Source organism: Myotis nattereri (genome assembly GCF_964212035.1).
Source record: "Myotis nattereri genome assembly, chromosome: 3".
Taxonomy (NCBI): domain Eukaryota; kingdom Metazoa; phylum Chordata; class Mammalia; order Chiroptera; family Vespertilionidae; genus Myotis; species Myotis nattereri.
The window spans coordinates 151947860-151975739 of NC_138077.1; the positions used below are offsets into that span (position 1 = coordinate 151947860).

Consider the following 27880-nt stretch of genomic DNA (forward strand, 5'->3'; position numbering starts at 1 on the left):
CCTGGCCCCTGTTTCCAAATTCATATTTCTTATCTAGTCTCATAATTTGCATGAGGCCCTTCTCCAGATCCTGAACCCTAAGCCACGTGGGATGTGGCTTTTCACAAATTGGCTGCCTCCTGCACACCCCCTACTGGGGATCGAGCCTGAAATCCAGGAACATACCCTGACAGGGAGTTGAACTGGTGACTTCTTGGTGCATGGGTTGAAGCTCAGCCACTGAATGCTACACTGGCTAGGCTTAAATGGAGAATTTGAAAAGTCTTTCATCTGAATACTTTTTGTTGGAGACACTAGTGTCTGTGATTAGTTCTTGATGGGGACTACTATACTGCTAAGTCTGTTTGGCTTCTTTTCCTTTTCTTTTCTTTCCTCCTCTGTCTGTCACGCTCCTAGACTCTCCCACCTTTGTCAGTCCTTCATGTGGTCCTCAAAGTCCCCCTTTTCAAGCATGGTTCTGATTATATATGCCCCCTGATTTAAAAATAAAATTGTCAAATGTTTTTTATTGCCTATAGGAAAAAGGCCAGATTTTACTCACCTTTTTGTATTCAAGACCTAGCATAGGCCTGGAATATAATAGGCAGCTGATGAATGTTGAACGAACTGAATTGCATTACATAACATAATACATGTAACGCATTAGTAGAGCCCTTGGCACAAAAAAAAGTTTACTACTAGATGTGTTTCCCTTCACACTTGGCAGGAACCTACTTTTCCCACCTCATCTCCCACCACAGTGACTTTAATCACCAATGATTCATAACTTTATGCACATAAAATACATTTCTATGCCTATCTACACTAATAAATGACAAACATGCTAATTGACCATACATTCGCTATGCTTTAAGCCATGCCCACCAGCCAATCAGAGCAACTATATGCAAATTAACCAGCCAAGATGTCGGCTGGCAGCCATGGAGCTGGAGCAAGTAGGAGGCTTGGTTGCCCCAACGATGGAGGAAGCCAAGCTTCCCCCCTGCCGTGGGCAGCTCTGAGCTCCACTCAAAGCAACAAAGTTTCAATTATAGGAGATAAATAAACTCCAGATACCTGCTTTCAGCCAGCCGTGGCCATGGAGCAGGATCGAGCAGGAGGCTTCCCTCCCACCCACCCTGGCCGGCTCTGAGCTCCTCTCAAAGCTACAAAGTTTCAATTATAGAAGGTAAATAAATCCCAGAATACAAAAAAAAAAAGAAAAAAAGGAGTGGATGTGAGCTTCCGTCCTGGGGCTTGGTCAGCCTGAAAACGACCCTCAGCCCCTCACCCAGACTGGCCAGGTACCTCAGTGGGGACCCCCCCACCATAAAGAGGGGATAGCCAGCCTGAAAACAGCCATCAGCCCCTTTCACCCAGGCTGGCCAAACCTCCATGGGGTAATGGTCCCCACTGGGGGGCAGGGGGGATAGCTTGACCAGCCTGCAAACAACCATCAGCCCCTCACCCAGGCTGGCCAGGCACCCCAGCGGGACCCCCACCCTGATCCAGGACACCCTTCAGGGCAAACCAGCCAGCCTCCACTATGCACCAGGGCTCTATCCTATATATAGAAAGGTTAACATGCAAATTGACCCTAAGAGCACAATGACTGGGAATCACTGGTCATTATGACACACACTTTGGTGGTTGCCCTGACCAGGTTGGCTCAGTGGATAGAGTGTCGGCCTGCGGACTGAAGGGTCCTTGGTTCGATTCCAGTCAAGGGCATGTACCTTTGTTGCTGGCACATCTCCAGTAGGGGTCGTGCAGGAGGCAGCTGATTGATTTTTCTCTCTCATCCGATGTTTCTAACTCTCTATCCCTCTCTCTTACTCTCTTTAAAAAATCAATAATATATATTTAAAAAAATAAAAAGGCTCTGGTGGATTCGCCTTTCCTCAGCACAGTCCCTCTGCCTGAAACAGGAAGTGTTTCTCTCTGCAATTTAGTTCTTTTATACTTTTTGTACATACAACTTTCTAAATTCTAATATACTGTATGTACATATCACCTCCATATGTTGTATATTTAAATGCTAAAATGTGTGATTCAGATAGTATTCAAAGAAGGGAGAGAGATGAATTTAGACTCAGGGATAAGGTAAGAAGATATGACTGAAATACAGGCTTCAAAGATGGATACCTAATTTTGTGCTATGAAAATAGTACAAGGAGGGAAAGGACGTAGATAAGATGGACATTTAGTGAGGAGTTTGAATTTTATCATATGGAAAGGGGAAGCTTGCTGATTTTCAGCAGAGATGTGACATGATAAAAATTATGTTTTAGGAAAGATATATGAGCTTCAATATAGACGTGGAGTATTAGGCAACAGAAACATTAGACATGAGTCTGTTGTAATCAGTGAGGTGTAAATGAACTAGAGTAATAAAAAAAGAAAACGAAAGGTAGATATGAGAGAACTTGAGGAAGAATCAACAGAAGTGATGAAAGAAACCATGATATTGTTAGACTTTGTTATAAAAAAATGAAATAATTGGATTTTCATGGTATATAATTTGTTTAGATATCTTGCAAGACTCTATAAAATTCTAGTGGGGCTAACCTCACTCAAGAGCAGTTTTTATTTTTACATTTAATAAACAGTTTCACAAACTTTTCAGTATTTCATATCTGTATCTAATTATTCATGCCAGATATGCAGTGAATACTGGAATTACTTAAATAACAAAAGAGCACCAACAAAAAACAACCAGCTGTAGAACCTGGTGGTGACTCTTAATCATTGTGATCTGACGAGATTTATGTAATTTTCTTAGTCATAAAGTTGATGAACTTTTGCGTTAGAACTGTATGACTTGGCAAGTCTCCCATCCTATATAATAAAAGCCTAAAATGCTAAGTGTCTGGTTGTCCAGTCGGCCATTCAACCAATCAAAACATAATATGCTAATGATATGCTAAGGCCACTCAACCACTCGCTATGACATGCACTGACCACCAGGGGGCAGACGCTCTGACTGGTAGGTTAGCTTGATGCTGGGGTCCAGCCAATCGGGACTGAGTTGGACACGTCCTGGAGCCCTCCTGCAGTCCCTCCCTGGGTAACCAAACTCCTGTGTCCCTCCCCGGCCCCGATCGTGCACCAGTGGGGTCCCTCGGCCTGGCCCAAACCCTCGCAATCCCGGCTGAGGGACCTACCCCCACCCCCACCCCCACCCACAAGTGCATGAATTTCATGCACCGGGCCTCTAGTTAAGATATAATAATATTTAGACAGTTAAGTGTAAATAAAGGCCTATATGAAAGTAAATTTACCGTATTTACCCACAGTATACAGACTCTCATTCACCATCTTTTGAATATGACAGTATGTAGGGAGAACAAATTTCATATAATTTGTTAGCATGATTTTAACTTTTAAATATTTAAACATATGGTATTTGTTCCATATTGTACCATTTATACATAAAAATGTTATGGATGTGCCTGTTAGGTTTATTTTCCACTGTCCTCTCTCCACTTTCTACCATAGTACTGTATAGTTGCTTCCGGTTCCCCAGCATGCCCAGCTCTTTTTATATGCTGGTGCCTTTGTCATTGTTCCCTCATTTTGCAAAGCCCTTTCTCTTTTGCTGCCTGGTAGAATCTCATGAATGTTTCAAAGCTCAACTCAAATGTTTCAATGCTCAACTCAAATGTTTCTTCTCTGGGAAGGCTACCAAATCAGTTGATCTTTACCATCTCTGTGTCCCCACAGACCCTTTTAATGATATGTTAAACCACCTAGTGAGCTTTTGGAAACAAGTTATGATTGTACCACTTTGTGATAAAGTTCAGAATCCTTAGTGAGGCTTGCAAGGTCCCCACCCCACTAAAACCCACATACTAATTCTTTAGCCTTGTCTTCCACTCTGATCAGACTAGTCTTTTTGTTTCTCAATGGCCTGAAGCTTTTCTCCCAAATATTTTGCACATACTATTCCCTTTGCCTGGGAGACTACTTTCTAACCTCTTGGTGATTTTCTACTCATCCCTTAAGTTTTAGATAAAATTTTACATTCTCAGAGAGACTTTCTATGACCCTTAGATTGGGTTACTTCTGCCTGATATAAGCACACGAAACACTGTATACAATAAAGTGGTGTTATTCAATGCTCTTTTCCATCAACCTTCATGAGCATGTCTGCCTTTTCCAGTTATATCTCCATTAATTATGCGGTTAAGTCTTTAATCCATTTTCAGTTTATTCTTGTATAAGAAGGTAAGAAGGTGGTATAGTTTTGTTTTACATGTATTTGTTAGGTTTTCCAAATACTGTTTATTGACTAGACTGTCTTTATTCCATTGTATATTCTTGTTTCCTGTCTCAAATGTTAATAGCCTGTGTAAGCTTGGATTTATTTTGGGCATAAAATGTCTGTACACTGGCCCTATTTCTGGGCCTGATGAAGACAAGGATGAACTTTGTCCGTGGTGGGACAGAGATGAGGCACTGGGAACCCAGGGGTAGTCCTTTGGTTTAGCTTCTATAATGAATCTTACCATGAAACCTTAACCTCCCATGTGTGAGTCTCCTGAAATGCTTTTTTAGCAACCCCATAAAAGGATCCCATTTCCACCGGCAGCATTGTGAAAGAAATTTAACCTGGTCAGAGGGGGACTGGAGGAGTTAGTTAAGTAAGCTTCCCAAAAGAGTGACACCTCTTCTAAGAACTGAAGGATGAACATGTATCATCCATGTGACTGTATAAATTAGAAGTGTAGGGTGGTGACAAGGGGTTTTCTTGGAATTGAAATGTACCTCACATCCTAGCAATGAGAGATACTGTGCTATAGTGAGAGAGGGTGGCTTAGTGGGCATGATCCATGCAGTTGTGCAGAATCCTGTGCTTAGAAGGTGCCTGTACTGGGTTTAATACTTTGCTGTTGCTGTCTTAAAAGTCTTATTGGTTTTTGAACGTGGAGTCTTAGTTGAACAGGGGCTACAACAATGATAGTCATTGTTATTTTTCTGAATCTTATAATTCACAGTTAGCTACTGGATGCAGTCCTGGAGATAGATCTAAACCAACGCCTGATCTGGAAGGGGAGAGCCCACTACTGAGACTCACCAGAGCATAGTTATTGCACCAGAGCATATGGGAGGGTAATAATAACCAGGCTGGAAGGCTTTGCTAGAGCTGTGGGGTGGGTGGGTGGGAAGCACACAAGGAAAGTCTAGCGGTTGTGTATTATTTCTGTTGCCAACACAAAATTTCAGGCTTTTAGTTCCCTCTCAGTAAAGGTCCAGGTGTCCTACGCTTACCCGTTTTCTACATTTTCTTCAGGTTCACCTGCACATCCATAACCATTAGCCCTGGCTGAGCAGGTGCCAGCCCACTAAAGGAACTTAAGTGCTAATAGACCTTCTGCTTCATCAGCACTGTGTCCAGTGCCCTACTGCACAGCTTCTTCTCCAATGATTGCTTTGAGAGTAATTCAAACTGTCCAGTAATTAGAGGTCTCCCACTTATTTCCTCTTCCTTTGCTTTATTACCTTGAATTTAAACCACAAGGCCCTTTTTGTCAGCCCTGCTAATTACAGCAAATTAATTATGTCAGGTCAAAAAGTTTGTTCTATGTTTAAAGATTGTTAAAAGTGACCCCAGGTCTCAGTTTATATGGCTTCCATTTTGTTTTACTTCCAAACCTATAAATAATTCCTGCCAAGGCTACAGTAGACAAGGATACAAGTGATGCTGCTGATCTCCTTGCCTGTTCTGGTGGCAAAACCCTTTGCAAAGTGAAAAAGCCATCATTTGGAGGAACAAGATAACCATATGCTTGTAAACTTGGACTCCTAAGTCCACCTGCTCCCTGGATGAAAATTCTTTCAGTACCATAATAGGCCCATGGTTATATGCTCTATGTTTCATTTGTTTGCATCTTTAGGATTTCTGGCAGGGTTGGCCATGGCCTACCATGTGAACCTGCTCATCCCCTGCTCACCTACTTTCTCTCTTTAATTGATCTTATTCATTACTATGGTTGTGAATCTTAGGCCATGATGCAGTGATAGTTAGATATTTTTTAAAATTTAATTTTCTTTATTTGAAGTATATATGATTATATTGAACTAAAATAAGGGAGACTATGGTTTGACAGGTGGTAACTGATTTTTTTTGCTAGTATCCTTCATGTCAGTGAATGGCAGTAAGCATGACCTTACTGATATTGTATATAGTAGGATATAATCGGAAACTTTGGGCAAATACAGTAACATCAATTTACACTTAAAACTTCAAAGACTAAATTCATTATTACTCAAATATAGTTTATTTGCTTTCTTACACTTGTATTTGACTATTCACATAGACAATTTTAACTTTTTTTAAAAATATATTTTATTGATATTTTACAGAGAGGAAGGGAGGTGGATAAAGAGTTTGAAACATCGATGAGCGAGAAACATTGATCAGCTGCCTCCTGCACACCTCCAAGTGGGGAAGTGCCCGCAACCAAAGTACATGCCCTTGACCGGAAATGAACCCGGGTCCCCTCAGTCCACAGGCTGAGGCTCTATCCACTGAGCCAAACAGGTCAGGGCGACAATTTTAACTTTTTCATGAAGTTTGAAGTGTTATTCTAGACAGCTGTTGTATCAAATAACAAACAACCTGGCATGGATGTAAAAATGTTATTATTCATCACTTTTTCTGATAAACAAAATAATGAGTAAACAAAGTTAATAACTTTAGCATTGATTTATAATTTTTCAAATACTCCTGAGTGTTTACACTTAAGTATCCCTTTTAGAACTTCTGAAGTTATTTTTAGGAGTTCATGATCACACAAGATGAATTTAAAAATTCAGAAATATCCTTCACTTTTGTTGTTGATGTGTTTTTAAAATGCTGTTCTAGGTCGGTTTGGATTTTTTTTCTTGTTTAAGATACAAATAGTGCCACTTAAAATAATACTAACAAGGACCACGCATCCAACCACTGGCAGCACCAAAGAAGAAATGCTAGTTCCAGGATTAGGACTTGGATGGATCTCATCAGGATTTGGATGGATTTCATCAGGATTTGGATGGATTTCATCAGGATTTGGATGGATTTCATCAGTATCTCCTTGAGGAATAAACAAAGCTACTTGTGCAATGTTGGATACTTTTGATGTCAAACTGCTATTATCCACACTTTGAATGGCAATGAATATGTGGGTTGCATTTTCTTCTGAGATATTTCCTGGTTTAAATGTAAAGGTTTCCTTGGAGTTGGCCTCATTTGGTAGCAGATCAGTAGTGTTTACTTGCAGAGCATCATCAAACTTGTCTCTTAGATCCAGGATACATCCACTTATTCTTATGATATAATGTTTAACTAAAAAAAAAAAAAAAAGTACATATAGTTTAGAAACTAGATCATACCATGTTACATTCCTTTGTATTCATTCTCCTCAAAATTTGTTTAGTTATTCCAAGTTTATACTCATATCCAAAGCTTTAATAATTTTTCAATATAAGCTGAATTCTTATTTTTAAACTGCCATTACTACCTTTTTTTGTTTGAAAATGGGACCAGTTAAAATGTGTTATATTTGATTGATTTAGAATATCTATAGTAATATAAAGGTGATATGCTAATTAGACTGGGTAAACTGGATATCTTCCGGACATCCGACTTTCTTCCAGACAAAGCCATGGTGGCAGGGGCTTAGACAGAGGTGGTTAGGGTTGATCAGGCCGGCAGGGGAGGGCAGTTGGGGGCGATCAGGCCAGCAGGGGAGGGCAGTTGGGGGCGATCAGGCCGGCATGGGAGCAGTTAAGGGGCAATCAGGCTGGCAGGCAGAGGTGGTTAGGAGCCAGCAGTCCTGGATTGTGAGAGGGATGTCTGACTGTCTGCGGGATTGGGCCTAAACTGGCAGTTGGACATCCCTCAAGGGGTCCCAGATTGGAGAGGGTGCAGGCCAGGCTGAGGGACACCCACGCATGAATTTCATGCACTGGGCCTCTAGTCAGATTATAAAATTAATACTTTACTGAGTTATTAATTAAAAATTGTTCTCCCATCCACCCTTATACTTTTGTTTTTTGCATGAGCATATTTCACCTAATCAACACTGCATGATACTTCATCCTTACCTTTTCCAACATCAAAATTGTCTCCGGGTGCTGTCCATGTTAAATTGATCATATCCCCATCAGGTGTGGCCTCAAGGTCTGTGATTTGACTTGGTGGGTACAGGTCAGGCAAGGGAAGTGTTGAAAAATTTGAAACCACAAATGCACTTCCAATTGCAGTTCGGGTAAAACTCTCCAAATTTGTCTGAGTATCCTTATTAATTTCAGGTCTTGGTGGATTCCCTTCAATTTTCCCTGCATTAAAAATTTCCTTGTTTATAATGAGCACAGCACTACTAGTATTTTCAATTGAATCCCCATCCTACTTATTTTCTCCTTTTATCTATATATATGAAAGCCTAAGCGACCATCTGACCAGTAGCTATGACGTGCACTAATCACCAGGAGACAGAACTCAATGCACAGGCATGGAAACATGGAACAGACTGATGAATCTCAGAGGGAAGTGGAGAGGGGAGAGGGCAGGAAGAGATTAACCAAAGATCTTTTATGCATACTAGAGGCCTGGTGCAGGGATTCATACACAGGTGGGGTTCCTCAGCCTTGCCTGAAGGGATTGGGCCGAACCTGGCTCTCTGACATCCCCTGAGGGCTCCCAGATTGCAAGAGGGTGCAAGCCAGGCCGCGGGACCCCACCAGTGCATGAATCCATGCAACAGGCCCATAGTATATATATAAAAGGGTTGGACAAAAGTTGTGAGTATATGAAACAGGGTACTTATATTATTTATTATTGTCTTGTTTTCCACATGGACAGCTATAAATCTACTTTTGTATATATATATCCTATCTAATAAAAGAGAAACATGGTAATTAGCCGTACCCTTCCCATTGGCTAATCAGGGTGATATGCAAATCAACTGCCAGCCAAGATGGTGGCCGGCAGCCAGGCAGCTTGAAGCAAACATGAGGCTTGCTTGCTTCAGTGACGAAGGACTCCAATGTTCCCCGCCTGCCTTGCCGGCCTCTGAGCTTGCAGTTTGAAACATTGTTATAAATATAGAAGCTAAACAAAACCCCAGAAACCTGCTTTTAGTGAGCCGGGATCTCAGAGCTGGAGTTGATACAATGTTTCTATTATAGAACCCAAACAAACTAGATACCTGCTTTCAGCAGCAGAGGCCTCAGAGCTGGAGCCAGAGCTAAAGCTGGCCCAGAATAAATAAAAAGAAAAAAAGGAGCAGTTGGGAGCTTCAGTCACCTGCCATCCTGAAAACAGCCCTCATCCCCTCACCCAGACTGGCCAGGCACCCCAGTGGAGACCTCCACCCTGATCCAGGACACCCTTCAGGGCAAACCAGCTGGCCCCCACCCATGCACCAGGCCTCTATCCTATATAGTAAAAGGGTAATATGCCTCCCAGCACCGGGATCAGCAGAGTGGAGAAGCCTCCCGGCACCGGGAACAGTGTGACAGGGGGCAGCGCACAAACCCCCTGATCGCCCGGCGGCTTGTGTGTGACAGGGGGTGGGCCACAACCCCCTTATCAGCCCTGGTCTGTTCCTGACAGGGGAAAGCGCCCCAACCCAACCCCCCCACGGGCGCTGCTCTGTGTGTGATGGAGTAGAGCCATAACCTCCCCATCGGCCATGCCCTGAGTGTGACCGGGTGCGGCGCCCCAACCCCCTGATTGGCCCTGCACTGTGTGTTACAGGGGGCGGTGCCCCAACTCCCCTATCAGTGCTACTCTGTGAGTGACAGGGAGGAGCTCCTCAACCCCCTGATTTGCCATGCTCTATGCGTGACAGGGGGGAACTCCCCAACCCCCTGATGGGCCCTGCTCTGTACGTGACAGGGTACGGAGCCCCAACCCCCCTGGTTTGCCCTGCTCTGTGTGTGACTGGGGAAGCGCCCCAACACCCTGATTGGACCTGCTCTGTGCTTGACAGTGGGTGGTGCCGCAACCTCCCCATCGACCCTGCCTTGAGTGTGACAGGAGGCGGTGCCCCAACTCCCCAATTGGGCCTACCCTGAGCGTGACTGAGGGTGGCATTGCAACCTCCCAATCCTCCCTGCTCTGTGCATGACAGGGCACGGTGCCCCAACTCCCCAATCGACCCTGCTCTGAGCCCGACCAGGGGCTGCACCTAGGGATTGGGCCTGCCCTCTGCCACCCGGGAGCAGGCTTAAGCCAGCAGGTCGTTATCTCCCGAGGGGTCCCAGACTCTGAGAGGGCACAGGCCGGGCTGAGGGACCCCCATACCCCACCCCCCCCGAGTGCACAAATTTTTGTGCACCGGGCCTCTAGTATATATATATATATATATATATATATATATATATATATATATATATATATTTATATATATTTTTAAAATTTATTTTACTAAGTGAAACAGAGTTTATTCTTATATTATTTATTATTGTTTTATTTTCTACGTGAACAACTGTAAATCTACTTTTGCCCCACTATATGTATATTTTACTAAGTTTAGTGACAAAGTCATAATCATCCAAATGGTGGGAGAACTTGTTTTCTTTAGTATCCTAACCAGGATTTTGTAAGATAATGAATTGTAGGATATAATTGGATAATGAATTGCTAAGGAATTAAGGCTGCCCTGAATGGAAATAATATTATAAAATTCAACGTATGCTTTTAATGGGGATTCTTTGTTTCTCAATTTATCTTTAAGCTGGGAATAAACCTGGGGAAATTGGTTCTGGTTTCCCTCTAACCACTGTACCATGTTCTTCCTTTCCTCCCTGTTGAAAGTGCTGAGGGGTAATACTTCAGGTTATATTCCAATTGTCAACAGAAAGCCCATGAAAAGCCACAAGATAAGAGACAAAATAAAGGAAAATTAAAAAGGAATAAATTCTTAATCCTTATCACACCTTTCTCAATACATTTTTCTTTTGACTTAATAAAAATATCCAAAATAAATGTTTACTCACTGGCTTATGCTTAGGTACATAACATATTAGCCAGTTTCCTTCACCCTTAGTTGAAAATCTGGCATATTATTGTTGCTGTAGGTAAGGTGCTCCAAATAAATTTAATGGCTGACATTTATTGAATGCTTACTATATGCCAGACACTGTACCAAAGCATAGGTTAACTTAAAGGCAAATCTCAATATGACTGAGAACTTCATTCCAGAAATGGGAAAAGCTATACTTTGAGTTGTAAAATGTTTGAAGCCTTAACCATATCAACTCACAAGTATTCTGGCCAGCATTGTGTTTCAGATATCATGAGTTACTCACCATCCACTACCCAGCCTGGTATGTATGCAGCTCTGTTTGGTGGATGCCTTAAATTTCGTGTGGCAGTGTTTGCTCCTGCATGAGCTTGTACTTTTAAACTATATCTGCCATTTTCTGAATAAGCTGTAAAATATCTGGAGTAGACCCCATCATCCTTGAAAGTGTCAGCACCTTGTTATAGAAATTAAAGAATGAATTATTATTGTCAAGAAAAAGAAATTTATGCATTTTCCAAGTCAAGCATATATCCTTTGTAAGCATATCCCTTAGAATGAGCTCCTGATTTTTCACTGGCCAGCTCTTGATGATAGGATTATAAATGGTCTGAATTAATTACATTGCATAAGATACTGATAGAAATTCATGGTAATCCAGATGACTATCAAATTGGTAGTGGGTTTTTTTTTCCCTCTTGCTCACTGAACTCTCAAAAGAAGGTTCAGTTCCCAGAATAACCCAGAGTCTGTGAAAAGATCTTTAAGCACTGCTCGCCCATGCACACGAGGGAGAGAGCATGGCCCACACTGTGTCTTCTTTCATGCCAGTCAAACCTGGTAACTGATGCTGTTGTAATGTCCCCTCCTGTCTTGTGGCAGTTCTGCCTGCCCTTGGGCCTCAGTTCCCAGGACTGTATTTGCAGTTTGGGAATTAATTACTCTGCCTGTCCCTCTTCCCTGCTGGGGGCCCAGGTTCTACCCCATAACCCCTCATGGCTGCTGTGTTTCACTCTCTGTGGCCAGACTTTCTTGATGATGTGCCCCCAAGAAACACTTGCTCAGAATTCTTGATGCTGTCCTCAGTTTGTTGAGTGAGACCTTTCTATCTGGTGATAGACATTGGTTGTCTAGATGATGAACAATAATGACAGTAAATAACATTTATTGAGTATTACTATGTGCAAGACACTTGCTAATCACTTTGCAGGTTTTACCTGAATAGAATTTCCTGCTGTCCCTGTTGTTCACAATCTGCATCAATTTTCTTGGTGTTTCTCACTCCCCCATACTGTCAGGGGACCCATAACATATCGTGAGTTATGAAAATATAGGGTTATTCTTTAAAAAAGGAAAACACTGTAAATTACCTGCACCATTATCAAAAAGTTCCAAAACTTCTGTTTTTCCACTGCTTGATTCAATGAATGCAGTCACATTGGCTCCAAGAATGGGTATATTCCCTTGTAGAATTTCTGCGTAAACAATCATTGGGCTGGGGAAGCTGTTTGTGTCTTTATTCATTTTAGCATTCACTGTGATTGGGGCCACAGAAGGATTTGCTGCTCGAGAATTAACTGTTATAGTTAATGTTTCTGAGTTTGCTTTGGCTTGAAGACTGTAAGTCCAAACACCCACCTAAAAATTCAATGGAAGTAGAGTATCAGATCAAGCTATTTTCTGTGTTTCCATTACCTAACCCTAAAATAAATCTTAGAAATATGTTGCCGAATAAACAGGGTTTTGAAATTCTTGAGATTTTTTTTTAAGCAAAATGGATGAAAATCAAGGCAATTTGGACAGGGCATCCTGGCTATTGTCATACATGGTATCCAAACTTTGTGAAATCTCAGCTGGGAAAAATAAGTTTTGGAAAGTTTGCCTTGGTCTTGGCCTTATGGAGTTCAGAGATTTTTAGTTCTTTATTCTATGATCTGGTAATACTAATAAGCTGTACAGATTCCCTACATTGCCTCCTTAAAGTTATTCTTAGCCTATCTAATTTTTCCCTTCTCTTCCTTCCTCCTAATGCATACATTCATCTTTCCTTTTCCTGCCACCATAATTTTCAGGACCACAGAGGCATAAATTTTGAAGATGATACAAGTATTGGTACTCATATTTATGATATTAAACAATGTATTTTTAGCTATGAAACAGATTTATGAGGAAATAAAAAGCTGATTGCTTACCTTTGCAGTTCCTGGAATACTTAAATAGGCCATTTTGGAAGAAGCGTCCACTGTGGAAATTTTCATTGGTGTTCCATTGGGATCCGAGAGAGAAATAATGGGCTGCTGTTTTACCCATGTGATGAGAAAGAATGTGTCCTTTCCCACTGTGCTATCAATTATTACAGTTCCATTCATCCAGTGATTATCATTGAGTGTTAATCCCTTACTTTCAATCTGTATAAATATATATTTTAAAATTAGTGACTGGAGAAAAGAGTAATTTTATTCTTTATTCTTTTATAATACACATAGTTCTTAATTTCTGGCCTGAGAACAAGCTTACATAGGGCATACCTCTGTAGCCTTGTGATCTCTCTGCAAGCTGATTGGGATGTGACAGTTGTTAATCAGAAAGTATGGACATATAGGATCTGAGTTAAAACCACTAGAGCAGGAGAATGGGTTTTACTGTTGGAGACATGGCTGTATTATTTTCCCCAGTTGTTTTTGTATACACCCACCTGAGATTTTAGCATTAAAGGGTACTACAATGTCAAAGAATTAGGTGTAGTGTGTGTGTGTGTGTGTGTGTGTGTGTGTGTGTGTGTGTGAGAGAGAGAGAGAGAGAGAGAGAGAGAGAGACTCTCAGTTTACCCATCTTCATGATGGTGGCTACAGTACTAGTATTTGAGTAGAGACATAGTTAGATGAGGACCTGCAAGTAATGAGACAAGCACTCATGGATATTTTCCTGATGTGAAAACTTCATGAACTTTTTCACACATCCTAGAGTTAGTAGCCCTGAACAATAAACATGTTCAGCAAGAGTGTGAATAGGGCAAAAGGATATTTATGAAGGTTGGAATATTGAGAAGTGCATGTTAGGATCTTTCTTTGAGAGGAGCCTCAAAGAAACTTTTTCAAGATTTTGAGGATGGCTCTTAGTCAAGTACAGCGAATTTTATCTACTGACAAAGAAAGTGCTTTCTACAGATGTGCCATTCCAGGAAATGATGGGAAATTCAACTTCTATTCTAACCTAGTCCTTAACCAAAAATACCTCCATATCAGTACTGAGATAAGACAGTGAATTCTACCATTGGAATACCATCGCAATGTCAAAAATCTCAGTCCTATGTTAAGTGGACCAAGTAATATCAAGTTAATCTGAATGTGAGTGACTTTTTTTTAGACGCCCCATCAAGAACGTGTAAGAAAGTTAAAAAGCTTTGACTACATAGCAGTACTAGGGGACAATAACTGAGTAAAGAGTGGGAGGCAACCTTTCCTCTGTATTCCAGCTGCCATTTTAAGTGAGGGAATCAAAACCTTTCTGCCCCTTCCATGCAGTTTAAGATGTTCACCTTTAAAACTCTGACCACTTCCTATATGCAAATGACCTTTTTTTTTCTGGCCGATTTTCCACGTCCCACTCTTATATTTAAAATTTCTTTAGGATATTCCATTTTAATGTCCAACCATCCACTAAAAATCCCTAAGGTTTAAACAGAACACAAAAAAATATCTTCAAGATCAGTTCTCCCCCTTTACTTGTTAACTTTAGATAGTAGTATCATCATTTTCTAAGCCAACCAGGTTGAAACCCTCAGAAATTAGTTTTATTCTCCTTCAATTTATTTTCTATACATTGCCAAACTAGATCCCAGATGAATTTTTGATCTGTTTGCAAGGTGAAGCTACAAACCAGATCTCAACATCAACCTGCACATACAATCCTAATCTGGCATCTTATAATTAATGTGCTCTTCATTGTTGGAGACTAGAGGAAAATAGTTTTGTTTAGGTGATCATGTCAAGTTTTAATGTAGGCATAGACCCAATGTACTGGAAGATGTAGATTTTGTGGGAATGGATATGGATAAAAACAGAATTTTGTAAAAAATACTTTCAATGAAATTGAAAGTATGCATTGACATTTTACATTGGACATGAATGAAGAATCAAAGTTTAGTCAAAGTTTTTGAATCTAAGTAACAGAAAATGAGGCTGTTATTTAAGCACAGGTGAAAAAATGAGTTGGGTTCAGAAGAGAGATGAATAAAATAGAAAGCCAGTGAAAAGAGTGGTTGAAGACATAAAGGAAACCCTAATTTTTAGATCTGTAATGATTATTCATTTTCTTTCTTTGGATAAATTTCTAAGATACTTTTCTTCCATTTCTAATCCAGGTTCTTGAGTTCATTCATCTAACCTAAATTTATTTCTCAGCAGTGAAGGGTGAGAGAAATCTTGAAAGTATGATATATTTTTATGTATTCATAGAAAAATGGATGCTGTATTATTGGGCAAAGTCTATATTTTATGAAAAATTTAACATTTAAAAAATATATTTTTATTGATTTTAGAGGAAGGGAGAGGAAGAGATAGATAGAAACATCAATGATGAGAGATTCATTGATCCGCTGCCTCCTGTAGGCCCCCTACTGGGGACTGAGCCTGCAACCCAGGCATGTGCCCATGACTGGAATCGAACTCGGGACCCTCAGTCCGCACCCTGATGCTCTGTCCACTGAACCAAACTGACTATGGAAAAATTTAACATTTTGATGTTATTCCTTAACCAAACTCTATGTAAGAAGAAAAAGAAAAAAAAATCTATTTCACTACTTAATTTGGCCATATCTAAAGAATGGCCATGAATTTCCATTACATACTTACTTTTGATTTTAATTATTAACTTACTTTGAGAAAATATAGAACTCGAAATTATAATAACCAAAGTATTTTTCTTGGTATGGCTAAATACAAGCACAAAAACCTGGAATTGGAACTCAGACCTCAATAGACTTCTGGGAAATATCAGCATTTCCTGATGCAAAGATCCCGAAAGCATCAATGAGGCCATTGTTCTGGGCTTCATCTGAGGCAAAGAAATGTTTTCCTCCTAAAATGTAAATATATTTATTAGGTTGCTTTCTAGAAAATAGTACTTATCACAATTTAGTGATTTTAAAGGTAACAGTAAACAAAATAATAGTTTCAGTATATATTACTAAAATAGACCCAAACCAGGTAAGTGTAAAGGTTAACTCTGAAACATTAACTTAAAAATGTCAAAATCAGAAAGTGTAAGCTAACTTTATACCTCACTTATAGAAATTTCACCTGGTTGAAATGCATCAACTAATCATGGAATAATAATAATAATAAGAGATGTTACAATTTCATACATTAAAGCTCACAGACTTCACAAAGCTCTTTAAGGGAATTATTCATTTTTATTTTTGATATGGTTCTTAACAATATTGGCTTTCAGGTATTCCAGCCACAGTGGATCAGAATCAGAAAACTGGGATGGTTCAAGAGATGCCATATTGAGGTATTCTGACAATAGCTGGCAATGAGGAGATAGAAAAACAGTAAACAATGGTGACAAGTCCAAAAGAATTACTACTTTTGGGTGCTTGAGACAGAAATTTTACAGTGGCCATTAAAGCACTTTGAAACTATGCAAGTTTGTACAATAGGCATTTAAAAAGCAAGTGTATAAGATGCTTGAGTGATTAAGACTGACAGCTGGCAGACAGGCAAAGCGGGCATATTGGTCCTGCCTGCTTGCAACCAAGGCTGTGGAGACAGACACAGGGGAGTGGTGGATCTCTTGGAACTTCAACACGGTGCTGACTATCCAACAGGAAACTGAGAAGTGGCAGACAGAACAGAAGAGTGGGGTCTTAAACCAGCCCCCATGGGGCATTAAAACTCAGCAAAGTGAAAGACACTTCACTTTTTAATCTTTTATTACAATTCCTTTTCTTTATTTTTTGTTTTGTTTTTTATATTTTTTGTATTATTTTTATTTATTCTATTTAAATTTTTGATCATTATTTTATTTTTTTGCCCACCTTTTCCTTCCTCACTTCTCCTTTTTCATCCTGTTTTCTCTGCTCTTGTCCCCACTTTAGTTTTTCTCTCTCCTTTATTTTTTTTAAAAAATATATTTTATTGATTTTTTACAGAGAGGAAGGGAGAGAGATAGAGAGTTAGAAACATCGATGAGAGAGAAACATTGATCAGCTGCCTCCTGCACATCTCCTACTGGGGATGTGCCCACAACCCAGGTACATGCCCTTGACCGGAATCGAACCTGGGACCTTTCAGTCTGCAGGCCGACACTCTATCCACTGAACCAAACTGGTTAGGGCTCTCCTTTATTTTTATCCTTTGTTAAAAATTGATCTTAATCTGCTTTATTGACATGTTATTATTATTGTAGTCTTTGTTGGCTTACTCATGCATCTAATTTCCTTTCCCCTGCTCCAAGTGCATGCACCCTTCTCTTTTCTCGTTCTTTGCTAGTCAAATTTTGATGCCTTTGTTTTTCCCCGCCTCTTTTATCTCTTCTTCTCCTAATTGTTTAATGAGTTTAACTCACTAAACTCAAGCCTGTCTGATCTCTCCTCTATTCTTTTCCAAAAACTCTTGAAAAAATAGGTAAATTTAAAAATGTTTTAAAAATCCTTTTCATTATTTTATTTATTGATTTTTTTATTTTCTTTATATCCACTCATTCTCTTTCTGCCTACTCTATACTGAACCGTGGTCCTTCCCCTATTCATTCAATTACTTAACCTTACTTTTCATATATAAACTCTGCCTCTACAGATTCTGCACCCCCCCCCCCAGCCCATTTTCTGGGTGTTTGTTGTTTGCATTTTTTTTGGTTTATTTGTTTTGTGGTGTTTTCTCCCCATTTATTTTTCTTTTTCTTCTTTTTCTTTTCTCTATTACATTTTTTTCCTTGTCTCAATAAAATTTTTGTTCTTTCCCTCTCCTAATTCTCTTTTCTCTGTTGGTCACTTTTATTGGGGTTATCAGTGTCATGAGTACATTTATGTTTTGTTCCCTTTGTGTCATGTCTTGTCGAGTTGTATTTTGTGCTATTCAGTCAATGTGGTAGAAAGTGAGCCACATAACCAGACACCCTGGTAGGAAACTCCATCCATGAACAGGACAAAAACTACACCAAGTACAGGGAATCCCTAGGATACCCAGTCCAGAAGACCTGAGAGATTGCACCACAGGGTCCCACAAAACATATTTTATTACAATTACATTTGCCATGAAATTATGATGTGTCTTGTTGTGGGTCTTTTCGGGTTCCTCTTGTTTGGGACTCTCTGTGCTTGTTTTTTTTTTTTTTATCACAAAACATCTTTTATTACTATATAAGACAAACTCAAAAAAACCTGGGTGACAAACAAGTTTGATCTACTATATAGAAACAGTCACAAGGGAACAGCAAAAATGGGGAGACAATGAATCCCCATACAAAAAGAAAGGCAGAATTACCAGAAAAGAAAGTAAATGAAATGAAGGCAAGCAATTTGTCAGAGAAAGAATTCAGAACAATGGTTATAAGGACACAAAAGGATGGATGACAAATTCAACAACATGTGTAAGAATCAAGAGGAAATGAAGAAGAATCAAGAAGAAATGAAGAAAGACATAAAGAACAATAAAGAACACGAAGGAAAATATCAGCAGTAGACTAGAAGAAGCTGAGGACTGCATCAGTGAGTTAGAAGACAAGGTAGGAAACAACAAAAGCAGAGCTGTAACTGGAAAAAAAAACCCCAAAAAAACACAAAACAATAACTTAAAAAGCAGGAGGAGAGTCTAAGGGAGCATTGAGAAAACATGAAACAAAACAATAACTGCATAATAGGGGTGTCAGGAGAGGAAGCTGAGCAAGGAATAGAAAACCTGTTTGAAGAAATAATGACAGAAAACTTTCCTGGTTTAGGAAAGAAAAACTCACACAAGTCCAAGAAGCACACAGAGTCCCAAACAAGATGAACCCAAAAAGACCGACACCAAGACAAATCATTATTAAATTGGCAAACATCAACAACAAAGTAAGAATATTAAAGGCTGCCAGAGAGAGACAGAAAGTTACCTACAAGGGATCTCTCATTAGATTATCAACTGATTTCTTAACAGAAACATATCAGGCAAGAAGGGAATGGAATGAAATATACAAAGTGATGCAAAGCAAGGGACTGAATCCCAGAATACTATACCCAGCAAGGCTATCATTCAAAATTGAAGGTGAAATCAGGAGCTTCACAGACAAAAAAGGGCTAAGGGAGTTTATTACCACCAAGCTAGCAATGCAAGAAATGCTAAAGGGACTGCTGTAAAAAGAAGAAATAGAAAGGGAAGAAGGAACACAGGCATAAAAATGGCAACAAACAAATACCTATCAATAATAACCTTAAATGTAAATGGATTAAATGCTCCAATCAAAAGACATATGGTAGCTGAATGGATAAGAAAACATGACCCATATATTTGATATCTACAAGAGACTCACTTCAAAACAAAGGACTCACACAGCTTGATAGTGAAGGGATGGGAAAAAAATTTTCAGGCAAGTGGCAATAAAACAAAAGCTGGGACAACAAGAAATGAAGGAACGTATGAATAATAGGGGTGCCAGAACAATAGGAAGAGGAACAAGGCTTTGAAAATCTATTTGAAGAAATAATGTCAGAAAACTTCCCTGAGGTAAGGAAGAAAAAAGTCACACAAGTACAGAGAGTCCCAAACAAGATGAACCCGAAAAGAACCACACCAAGACACATCATAATTACCATGGCAAATGTTCAAGACAAAGAGAGAATCTTAAAGGCTGCAAGAGAGTGACAGAAAGTTACATAAAAGGCATCTCCCATTATATTATCCAGTGATTTCTCAACAGAGACACATCAGGCCAGAAAAGAATGGATGGAAATTTACAAAATGATGCAAAGCCAGGGACTGAATCCAAGAATAGTCTATCCAGCGAGGCTATCATTCAAAATTGAAGGGGAAATAAGAAGCTTCACAGACAAAAAAAGACTAAGGGAGTTTATCACCACCAAGCCAGCAATGCAAGAAATGATAAAGAGACTGGTGTAAAAAGAAGAAATAAAACGCTAAGAAAGAAAACAGGCACAAAAAATAAAAATGGCTACGAAGAAGTACCTTTCAATAGTAATTTTAAATGTAAATGGACTAAATGCTCCAATAAAAAGACCTTGAGTGGCTGAATGGATAAAAAATCATGACCCATATATTTGCAGTCTACAAGAGACACAATTCAGAATAAGGGACTCACACAGACTGAAAGTGAAGGGATGGAAAAATATCTATCCGGCAAATGGAAATGAAAAAAATGTTGGGGTAGCAATATCAGACAAAATAGACCTCAAAGTGAAGGGCATAAAAAGATTAGGGAGGCCACTTCATAATACTAAAGGGATTGATTCCAACAAGATGATATAACCCTGATAAACATATATGCACCCAATGCAGGAGCACCCAAATACATAAAATAACTCCTGGAAGATATCAAGGGAGAGATCGACAACAATACAATCATAGTAGGGGACTTTAATACACCACTGACATCACTAGATAAATCCTCTAGACCAGTGGTTGGCACACTGCAACTCAGCAAACCGTGGCTCACGAGCCACATGCAGCTCATTGGCCCCTTCAGTGTGGCTCTTCCACAAAACAACGACTTCTGCACACGGTCTACAAAGTTTCAATCGCACTGTATGTGCATGCCCGCACGTGGTATTTTCTGGAAGAGCCACACTGAAGGGGCCAAAGAGCCGCATGTGGCTCTCGAGCCACGGTTTGCCGACCATGGCTCTAGACAAAAAATCAGCAAAGAAACAGCAATCTTAAATGACTCACTAGATCAGATGGACTTAATTGACATCTTCAGAACATTACACCCCAAAGCCGTGGAATATACTTTCTTCTTAAGTGCACACGGGACATTTTCAAAAATAGACCACATATTGGGTCACAAGCAAAGTCTCCCCAAATTCAAGAAGATTGAAATTATGATAACCATCTTCTCAGACCACAAATGCCTAATATTAGAAATAAACTACAATAAAAACAATCCAAAAAATTCAAACACTTGTTAGCTGAATAGCATGTTATTAAATATTAATTGGGTTACCAATGAGATAAAAGAAGAGATTAAAAACATCCTGGAAACTAATGACAATGAAAACACAACAATCCAAAACCTATGGGACACAATGAAAGCACTCCTGAGAGGGAAGTTTATAGCTCTACAGGCCTACCTCAAAAAACAAGAAAAAATGATAGTAAATCATCTAACTCTACAACTCAAAGAGTTAGAAAGAGAGCAATAAGAAAAGCCCAGAGTGAGCAGAAGGAAGGAGATAACAAAGATTAGAGCAAAAAAAAATAAATGACCAAAAAATAAATACAAAAGATCAATGAAACCAAGAACTGATTCTTTGAAAAGATAAACAAGATTGATGAACCTCTAGCCAGGCTCACCAAGAAGCAAAGAGAGAGGACCTAAATAAACAAAATCAGAAATGATAGAGGAGAATAACAACAGACCCCACAGAAATACAAATGATTGTTAAAAAAATACTATGGAAAACTCTACTCCAACAAACTAGACAACCTGGAGGAAATGGACATATTCCTAGAAAAATACAACCTTCCAAAACTCAATCAGGAAGAATCCAAAAATCTCAATAGACTAATAACAAAGGAAGATATTGAAGCAGTAATCAAAAAACTTTCAGCAAACAAAAGCCTGGGGCCAGGCAGCTTCACAGGAGAGTTCTACCAAACATTCAAGAAAGAGCTAAAACCTATCCTCCTCAGACTATTCCAAAAAATTCACGAAGAAGGAACACTTCTAAGCTCATTCTATGAAGCCAACATCACCCTAATACCAAAACCAGGTAAAGACAACACAATGAAAGAGAATTACAAGCCAATATCCCTCATGAACATAGATGCCAAAATTCTCAACAAAATATTAGCAAATCAGATCTGGCAGTACATCAGAAAGATAATGCACCATGACCAAGTAGGATTTATCCGAGGGATGCAAGGATGGTACAATATCCACAAGTCAACAAATGTGATACATCACATAAACAAAATGAGAGAAAAAAACCCACATAGTCATATCAATTAACGTAGAAAAAGCATTTGACAAAATCCAACACCCATTTTAGATAAAAACTCAACAAGGTGGGAATATAAGGATCATATCACAACCTAATAAAAGCCATAGATGACAAACCCACAGCCAACCTCATACTCAATGGGAAAAAACTAAAACCATTTCCCCTAAGAACAGGAACAAGACAGGGTTGCCCACTTTCACTGCTCCTGTTCGACATAGTAGTGGAAGTATTAGCCATTGTGATTATACAAGAAGAAGAAATAAAAGGCATCCAAATTGGAAAAGGAGAAGTAAAACTGTCCTTATTCGCAGATGACATGATATTGTACATAAAAAACCCCTAAAGACTCCATCAAAAAACTATTAGACTTAATAAATGAATTTGGCAATGGAGCAGGATACAAAATTAACACCAAGAAACCTATGGCATTTCTATGAACCAATAGTGAACTTACAGAAACAGAGACTAAAAAAGCAATCCCATTTACCATAACACCAAAAAAATTAAGATACCTAGGAATAAACTTAACTAAAGAGGTAAAAGCCCTCTAGTCAGAAAACTACAGGACGTTGAAAAAAGAGATAGAGGAAGACATAAACAGATGGAAGAACATACCATGTTCATGGATTGGTAGAATCAACATCATTAAAATGTCCATACTACCCAAAGCAATCTATAAATTCAACCCACTCCCCATTCAAATGCCAGCGGCATATTTCACAAACCTAGAACAAACTCTCCAAAAATTCATCTGGAATATATAAAGACCCCAAGAGGAGAAACCAAGATGGCAGCTTAGGTAAACACCGGAAATTGCTGCCTCACACAACCACTTCAAAAATACAAATAAAAGATAAAACAGACATCATCCAGAACCACAGGAAGGCTGGCTGAGTGGAAATTCTACAACTAGAAGGAAAGAGAAAAGCATACTGAGACTCAGAGGAGATGTGGGAGTAAAGTGTAGAGGTCCGGAGGCACAAGAGGAAAGGGCTGGCAACTGAGGACGTGGTTGTCTTTTTCAATTGGGAGGGAGGCACAAGTTCCCAGCTGCTCTGAACTCCAGTTCCGGGTGAGTCTCTTGGGACCCAAACTCATACGGGGAGAAACTGGACTGTCTGGCATCGGGCGGAACTCAAGGGCAGCTTTCTCTCAGAGGTGCTTGCAGCAATTACGGTGGGACACTGAGACCCCGGGCCTCTTAGGGCAGGGCTGAGGAGCAGCCATAGCTGTTTGCTCCAACCTGATAGTTTCCGGAGACCCTGCCCCACCCAAGCTGTGTGCAATGGCTTTTGCATATGAATCATCTGGCCCTTTGCAATCTAAAATTACCTAACGAACTGCAGCTGGGTCAGAGAGACACAGAACATCCAAAAGAAGGCCCAAGGCCCCACAGCAGCTTGCATTGCTTCACAGCTGGGCCTCACCAGGGCACCTCCAAACCCCAAACAAAGAAGAGGAATCTATAGATCTCTCCATAGCTCCTGCTGGGTAGCCTCAGGTGGAGGCTAAATTAGCACCTCCTTAGAGATCCAAGAGCCAGTGTACCCAGTGGTCAGAGTGAGACCATCGAGATTACAACTCCTCAGATTCATAAGGGACACACTCAGGGTGCAGACTCAGTGAGCACCAAAGCCCCACTGAAGCAAGTCTTGCCCCAGAAGGGTTTCTCCAGCACAGAAGTTCTCCCACCACAGACACAGCTGGCTTTCAAAGCCAGTTGGATTGGATTGGAGGTCAATTCCTCCTAGTGATACCAACAACAATCAAGGCTTAACTACAACAAGACTGTGCACACAGCCCACAAAGGGGTGCACCAAAGTGTCTACCTCAGGTAATTGGGGAGGCTGAGCCACTGGGCCCTATAGGACACCTATTACACAAAGCCACTCTATCAACACAGGGAAGCAGCCAAAATGCTGAGACAAAGAAACAGGTCACTAATGACAGAAATAGAGAAAAGCGAACTACTGGATATAGAGTTCAAAACCACGTTTATAAGGTTTTTCAAGAATTTTATAGAAACCACCAATAAATTTAGTGAGACCCTCAATAAATCTAGTGAGACCCTCGAGGACATGAAAAAAGACCAACTAGAAATTGAGCATACACGGACTGAAATAAGGAATATTATCAGAGATCCAACATCAGATTAGAGGATCGCACGAATCAAGTCAAAGATTTGACATACGAAGAAGGAAAAAACACCCAGCCAGAAAAACAAAAAGAAAAAAGAATCCAAATATATGAAGATAGTGTAAGGAGCCTCTGGGACAACTTCAAGCGTACCAACATCCGAATTATGGGGGTGCCAGAATAAGAGAGAGTGCAAGAGACTGAAAACCTATTTGAAGAAATAATGACAGAAAACTTCCCCTACCTGGTGAAAGAAATAGACTTACAAGTCCAGGAAGTGCAAAGAACCCCAAACAAAAGGAATCCAAAGAGGACCACACCAAGACTCATCATAATTAAAATGCCAAGAGCAAAAGACAAAGAGAGAATCTTAAAAGCAGCAAGAGAAAACCAGTCAGTTACCTATAAGGAAGTACCCATATATTATCAGCTGATTTCTCAACAGAAACTATGCAGGCCAGAAGAGAGTGGCAAGAAATATTCAAAGTGATGAATAGCAAGAACCTACAACCAAGATTACTTTACCCAGTAAAGCTATCATTCAGAATTGAAGGTCAGATAAAGAGCTTCACAAATAAGGAAAAGCTAAAGGAGTTCATCACCACCAAACCAGTATTATATGAAATGTTGAAAGGTATCCTTTAAGAAGAGGAAGAAGAAGAAAAAGGTAAAGATACAAATTATGTACAACAAATACACATCTATCAACTAGTGAATCTAAAAATCAAGTGAATAAATAATCTGATGAACAGAATAAACTGGTGAATATGATAGAATCACGGGCATAGAAAGGGAGTGGACTGACTATTTTCAGTGGGAAAGGTGTGGGGAGGGTATGGGAAGAGACTAGACCAAAATCATAAACCTATGGAGGAGGACAGTGGGGGGAGAGTAAGGGCAGAGGGTGGGGTGGGAATTGGGTGGAGTGTAGCTATGGGGGGGAAAAGAAGAACAAATGTAATAATCTGAAAAATAAAGATTTAATAATAATAAAAAAGACCCCGAATAGCTGCAGCGATCCCGAGAATGAAGAATAAAGTAGGTGGGAACTCAATACCAGATATCAAGCTGTATTACAAAGCCACTGTTCTCAAAACTGCCTGGTACTGGCACAAGAGCAGACACATAGATCAATGGAATAGAATAGAGAACCCAGAAATCGACCCAAACCAATATGCTCAATTAATATTTGTCAAAGGAGGCAAGAACATACAATGGAGTCAAGACAGTCTCTTCAGTAAATGGTGCTGGAAAAATTGGACAGATACATCCAAGAAAATGAAACTAGACCACCAACTTACACCATACACAAAAATAAGCTCAAAGTGGATAAAGGACTTAAATGTAAGATGGGAAACCATAAAAATTCTAGAAGAATCCAAAGGCAACAAAATCTCAAACATATGCCGTACCAATTTCTTCACCGATACAGCTCCTAGCGCATTGGAAACTAAAGAGAAAATAAACAGATGGGACTATATCAAAATAAAAAATTCTGCACAGCAAAAGAAACCATCAACAAAACAAGAAAGCCCACTGCATGGGAGAACATATTTGACAATGTTATCTCTGATAAGGGTTTAATCTCCAACATTTATAGGGAACTCATACAACTTAACAAAAGGAAGATAAACAATCCAATCAAAAAATGGGCAAAGGACCTAAATAGACACTTTGTAAAGAGGACATACAGAAGGCCAAGTGATATATGAAAACATGCTCAAAGTCACTAATCATCTAAGAGATGCAAATCAAAACGACAATGAGGTACCACCTCACACCTGTCAGAATGGCTATCATCAACAAATCAACAAACAAGTGCTGGTGAGGATGCGGAGAGAAAGGAACCCTTGTGCACTGCTGGTGGGAATGCAGACTGGTGCAGCCACTATGGAGAACAGTATGGTATTTCCTCAAAAAACTAAAAATGGATCTCCCATTTGACCCAGTGATCCCACTTCTAGGAATATATCCCAAGAAATCAGACACACCAATCAGAAAGGATATATGCATCCCTATGTTCATAACAACACAATTTACAATAGCTAAGATTTGGAAACAGCCTAAGTGCCCATCAGCAGATGAGTGGATTAAAAAACTGTGGTACATCTATACAATGGAATTCTATGCTGCTGTAAAAAAGAAGGCACTCTTACCTTTCGCAGCAGCATGGATGGACCTGGAGAGCATTATGTTAAGTGAAATAAGGCAGTCGGAGAAAGAGAAGTATCACATGATCTCACTCATTTGTGGAATATAATGAACAACATAAACTGATGAACAAAAATTGATCCAGAGTCATATAAGCATCAAACAGACCCTCAAACCTCAGAGGGAAGTCGGAAGGGGAAGCGGGGGGAGGGGGGACGGGGACAAGAGCAACCAAAGGACTTGTATGTATGCATATAAGCATAACCCATGGACACAGACAGTAGAGTGGTGAGGGCATATGCTGGGGTTTGGGAACAGCCAGCGAGAGGTCAATGGGGGAAAAAGGAGACATACGAAATACTTTAAACAATAAAGAATTTTTTTAAAAGCAAGTGGGTGTTTGGTAACAATAGAAGCCAACTCAATCCTATCTAATAAAAGAGAAACATGGTAATTAGCTGCATGTCCGCTACTGTTCCAATTGGCTAATCAGGGCGATATGCAAATTAACTGCCAGCCAAGATGGCGGCCGGCAGCCAGGCAGCTTGAAACTAACATGAGGCTTGCTTGCTTCAGTGTCGGGAGGACTCCAACGTTCCCCGCCTACCTTGCCGGCCTCTGAGCTTGCAGTTTGAAACATTGTTACAATATAGAAGCTAAACAAAACCCCAGAAACCTGCTTTCATCCAGCCGGGATCTCAGAGCTGGAGTTGATACAGTGTTTCGATTATAGAACCCAAACAAACCACATACCTGATTTCAGCAGCAGAGGCCTCATAGCTGGACCAAAGCTAAAGCTGGCCCAGAATAAAAAAAACAAAAAGAAAAAAAGGAGCAGTTGGGAGCTTCAGTCACCTGCCAGCCTGAAAACAACCCTCAGCACCTCACCCAGACTTGCCAGGCACCCCAGTGGGGACCCCCATCCTGATCCAGGACACCTTTCAGGGCAAACCAGCCAGCCCCCACCCGTGCACCAGGCCCCTATCCTATATAGTAAAAGGGTAATATGCCTCCCAGCACTGGGATCAGCGGATCCACGAGGCCTCCTGGCACTGGGATCAGAGTGACAGGGCAGTGCCCAAACCCCCTGATCGCCCTGCAGTTCTGTGTGTGACAGGGGGCGGGGCCAGAACCTCCCTATCCACCCTGCTCTGTTTGTGACAGGGGAAGGCGCCCCAACGCCCTGATCAGCCCTGCTCTGTGCCTGATTGGGGGGAGCTCCCCAACCCCTGATTGCCCTGCGGCTCTGTGTGTGACAGGGTGCGACGCCTCAAACCCCCCACCCCCCTCCATGGGCCCTGCTCTGTGTGTGACGGGGTAGAGCCATAACCTCCCCATTGGCCCTGCATTGAGTGTGAGAGTGGCGGGGCCCCAACCCCCTGATCGGCCCTGCTCTGTGGGTGATAGAGGAAGGCACCCCAACCCCCTGATCGGCCCTGCT

General features: G+C 40.4%; 2 protein-coding genes across 2 annotated transcripts in view; one reads left to right on the forward strand and one right to left on the reverse strand.

The window, feature by feature from the left end:
• ODF2L (outer dense fiber of sperm tails 2 like) overlaps positions 1-27880 on the forward strand; it is a 355423-nt gene that overhangs the window by 138273 nt on the left and 189270 nt on the right. The gene's annotated exons all lie outside the window — the stretch shown is intronic.
• LOC308515844 (calcium-activated chloride channel regulator 4-like) overlaps positions 6589-27880 on the reverse strand; it is a 43057-nt gene continuing 21765 nt past the window's right edge. Inside the window, exons 9-14 of the mRNA XM_081086486.1 lie at positions 15967-16073; positions 13187-13402; positions 12365-12632; positions 11281-11451; positions 8071-8304; positions 6589-7309 (exon numbers count right to left, since the gene is read on the reverse strand). Of these exons, the coding sequence (XP_080942612.1) occupies positions 6831-7309; positions 8071-8304; positions 11281-11451; positions 12365-12632; positions 13187-13402; positions 15967-16073 (1475 nt within the window). The 3' untranslated portion in view covers positions 6589-6830. The remainder of the gene's footprint in view (positions 7310-8070; positions 8305-11280; positions 11452-12364; positions 12633-13186; positions 13403-15966; positions 16074-27880) is intronic.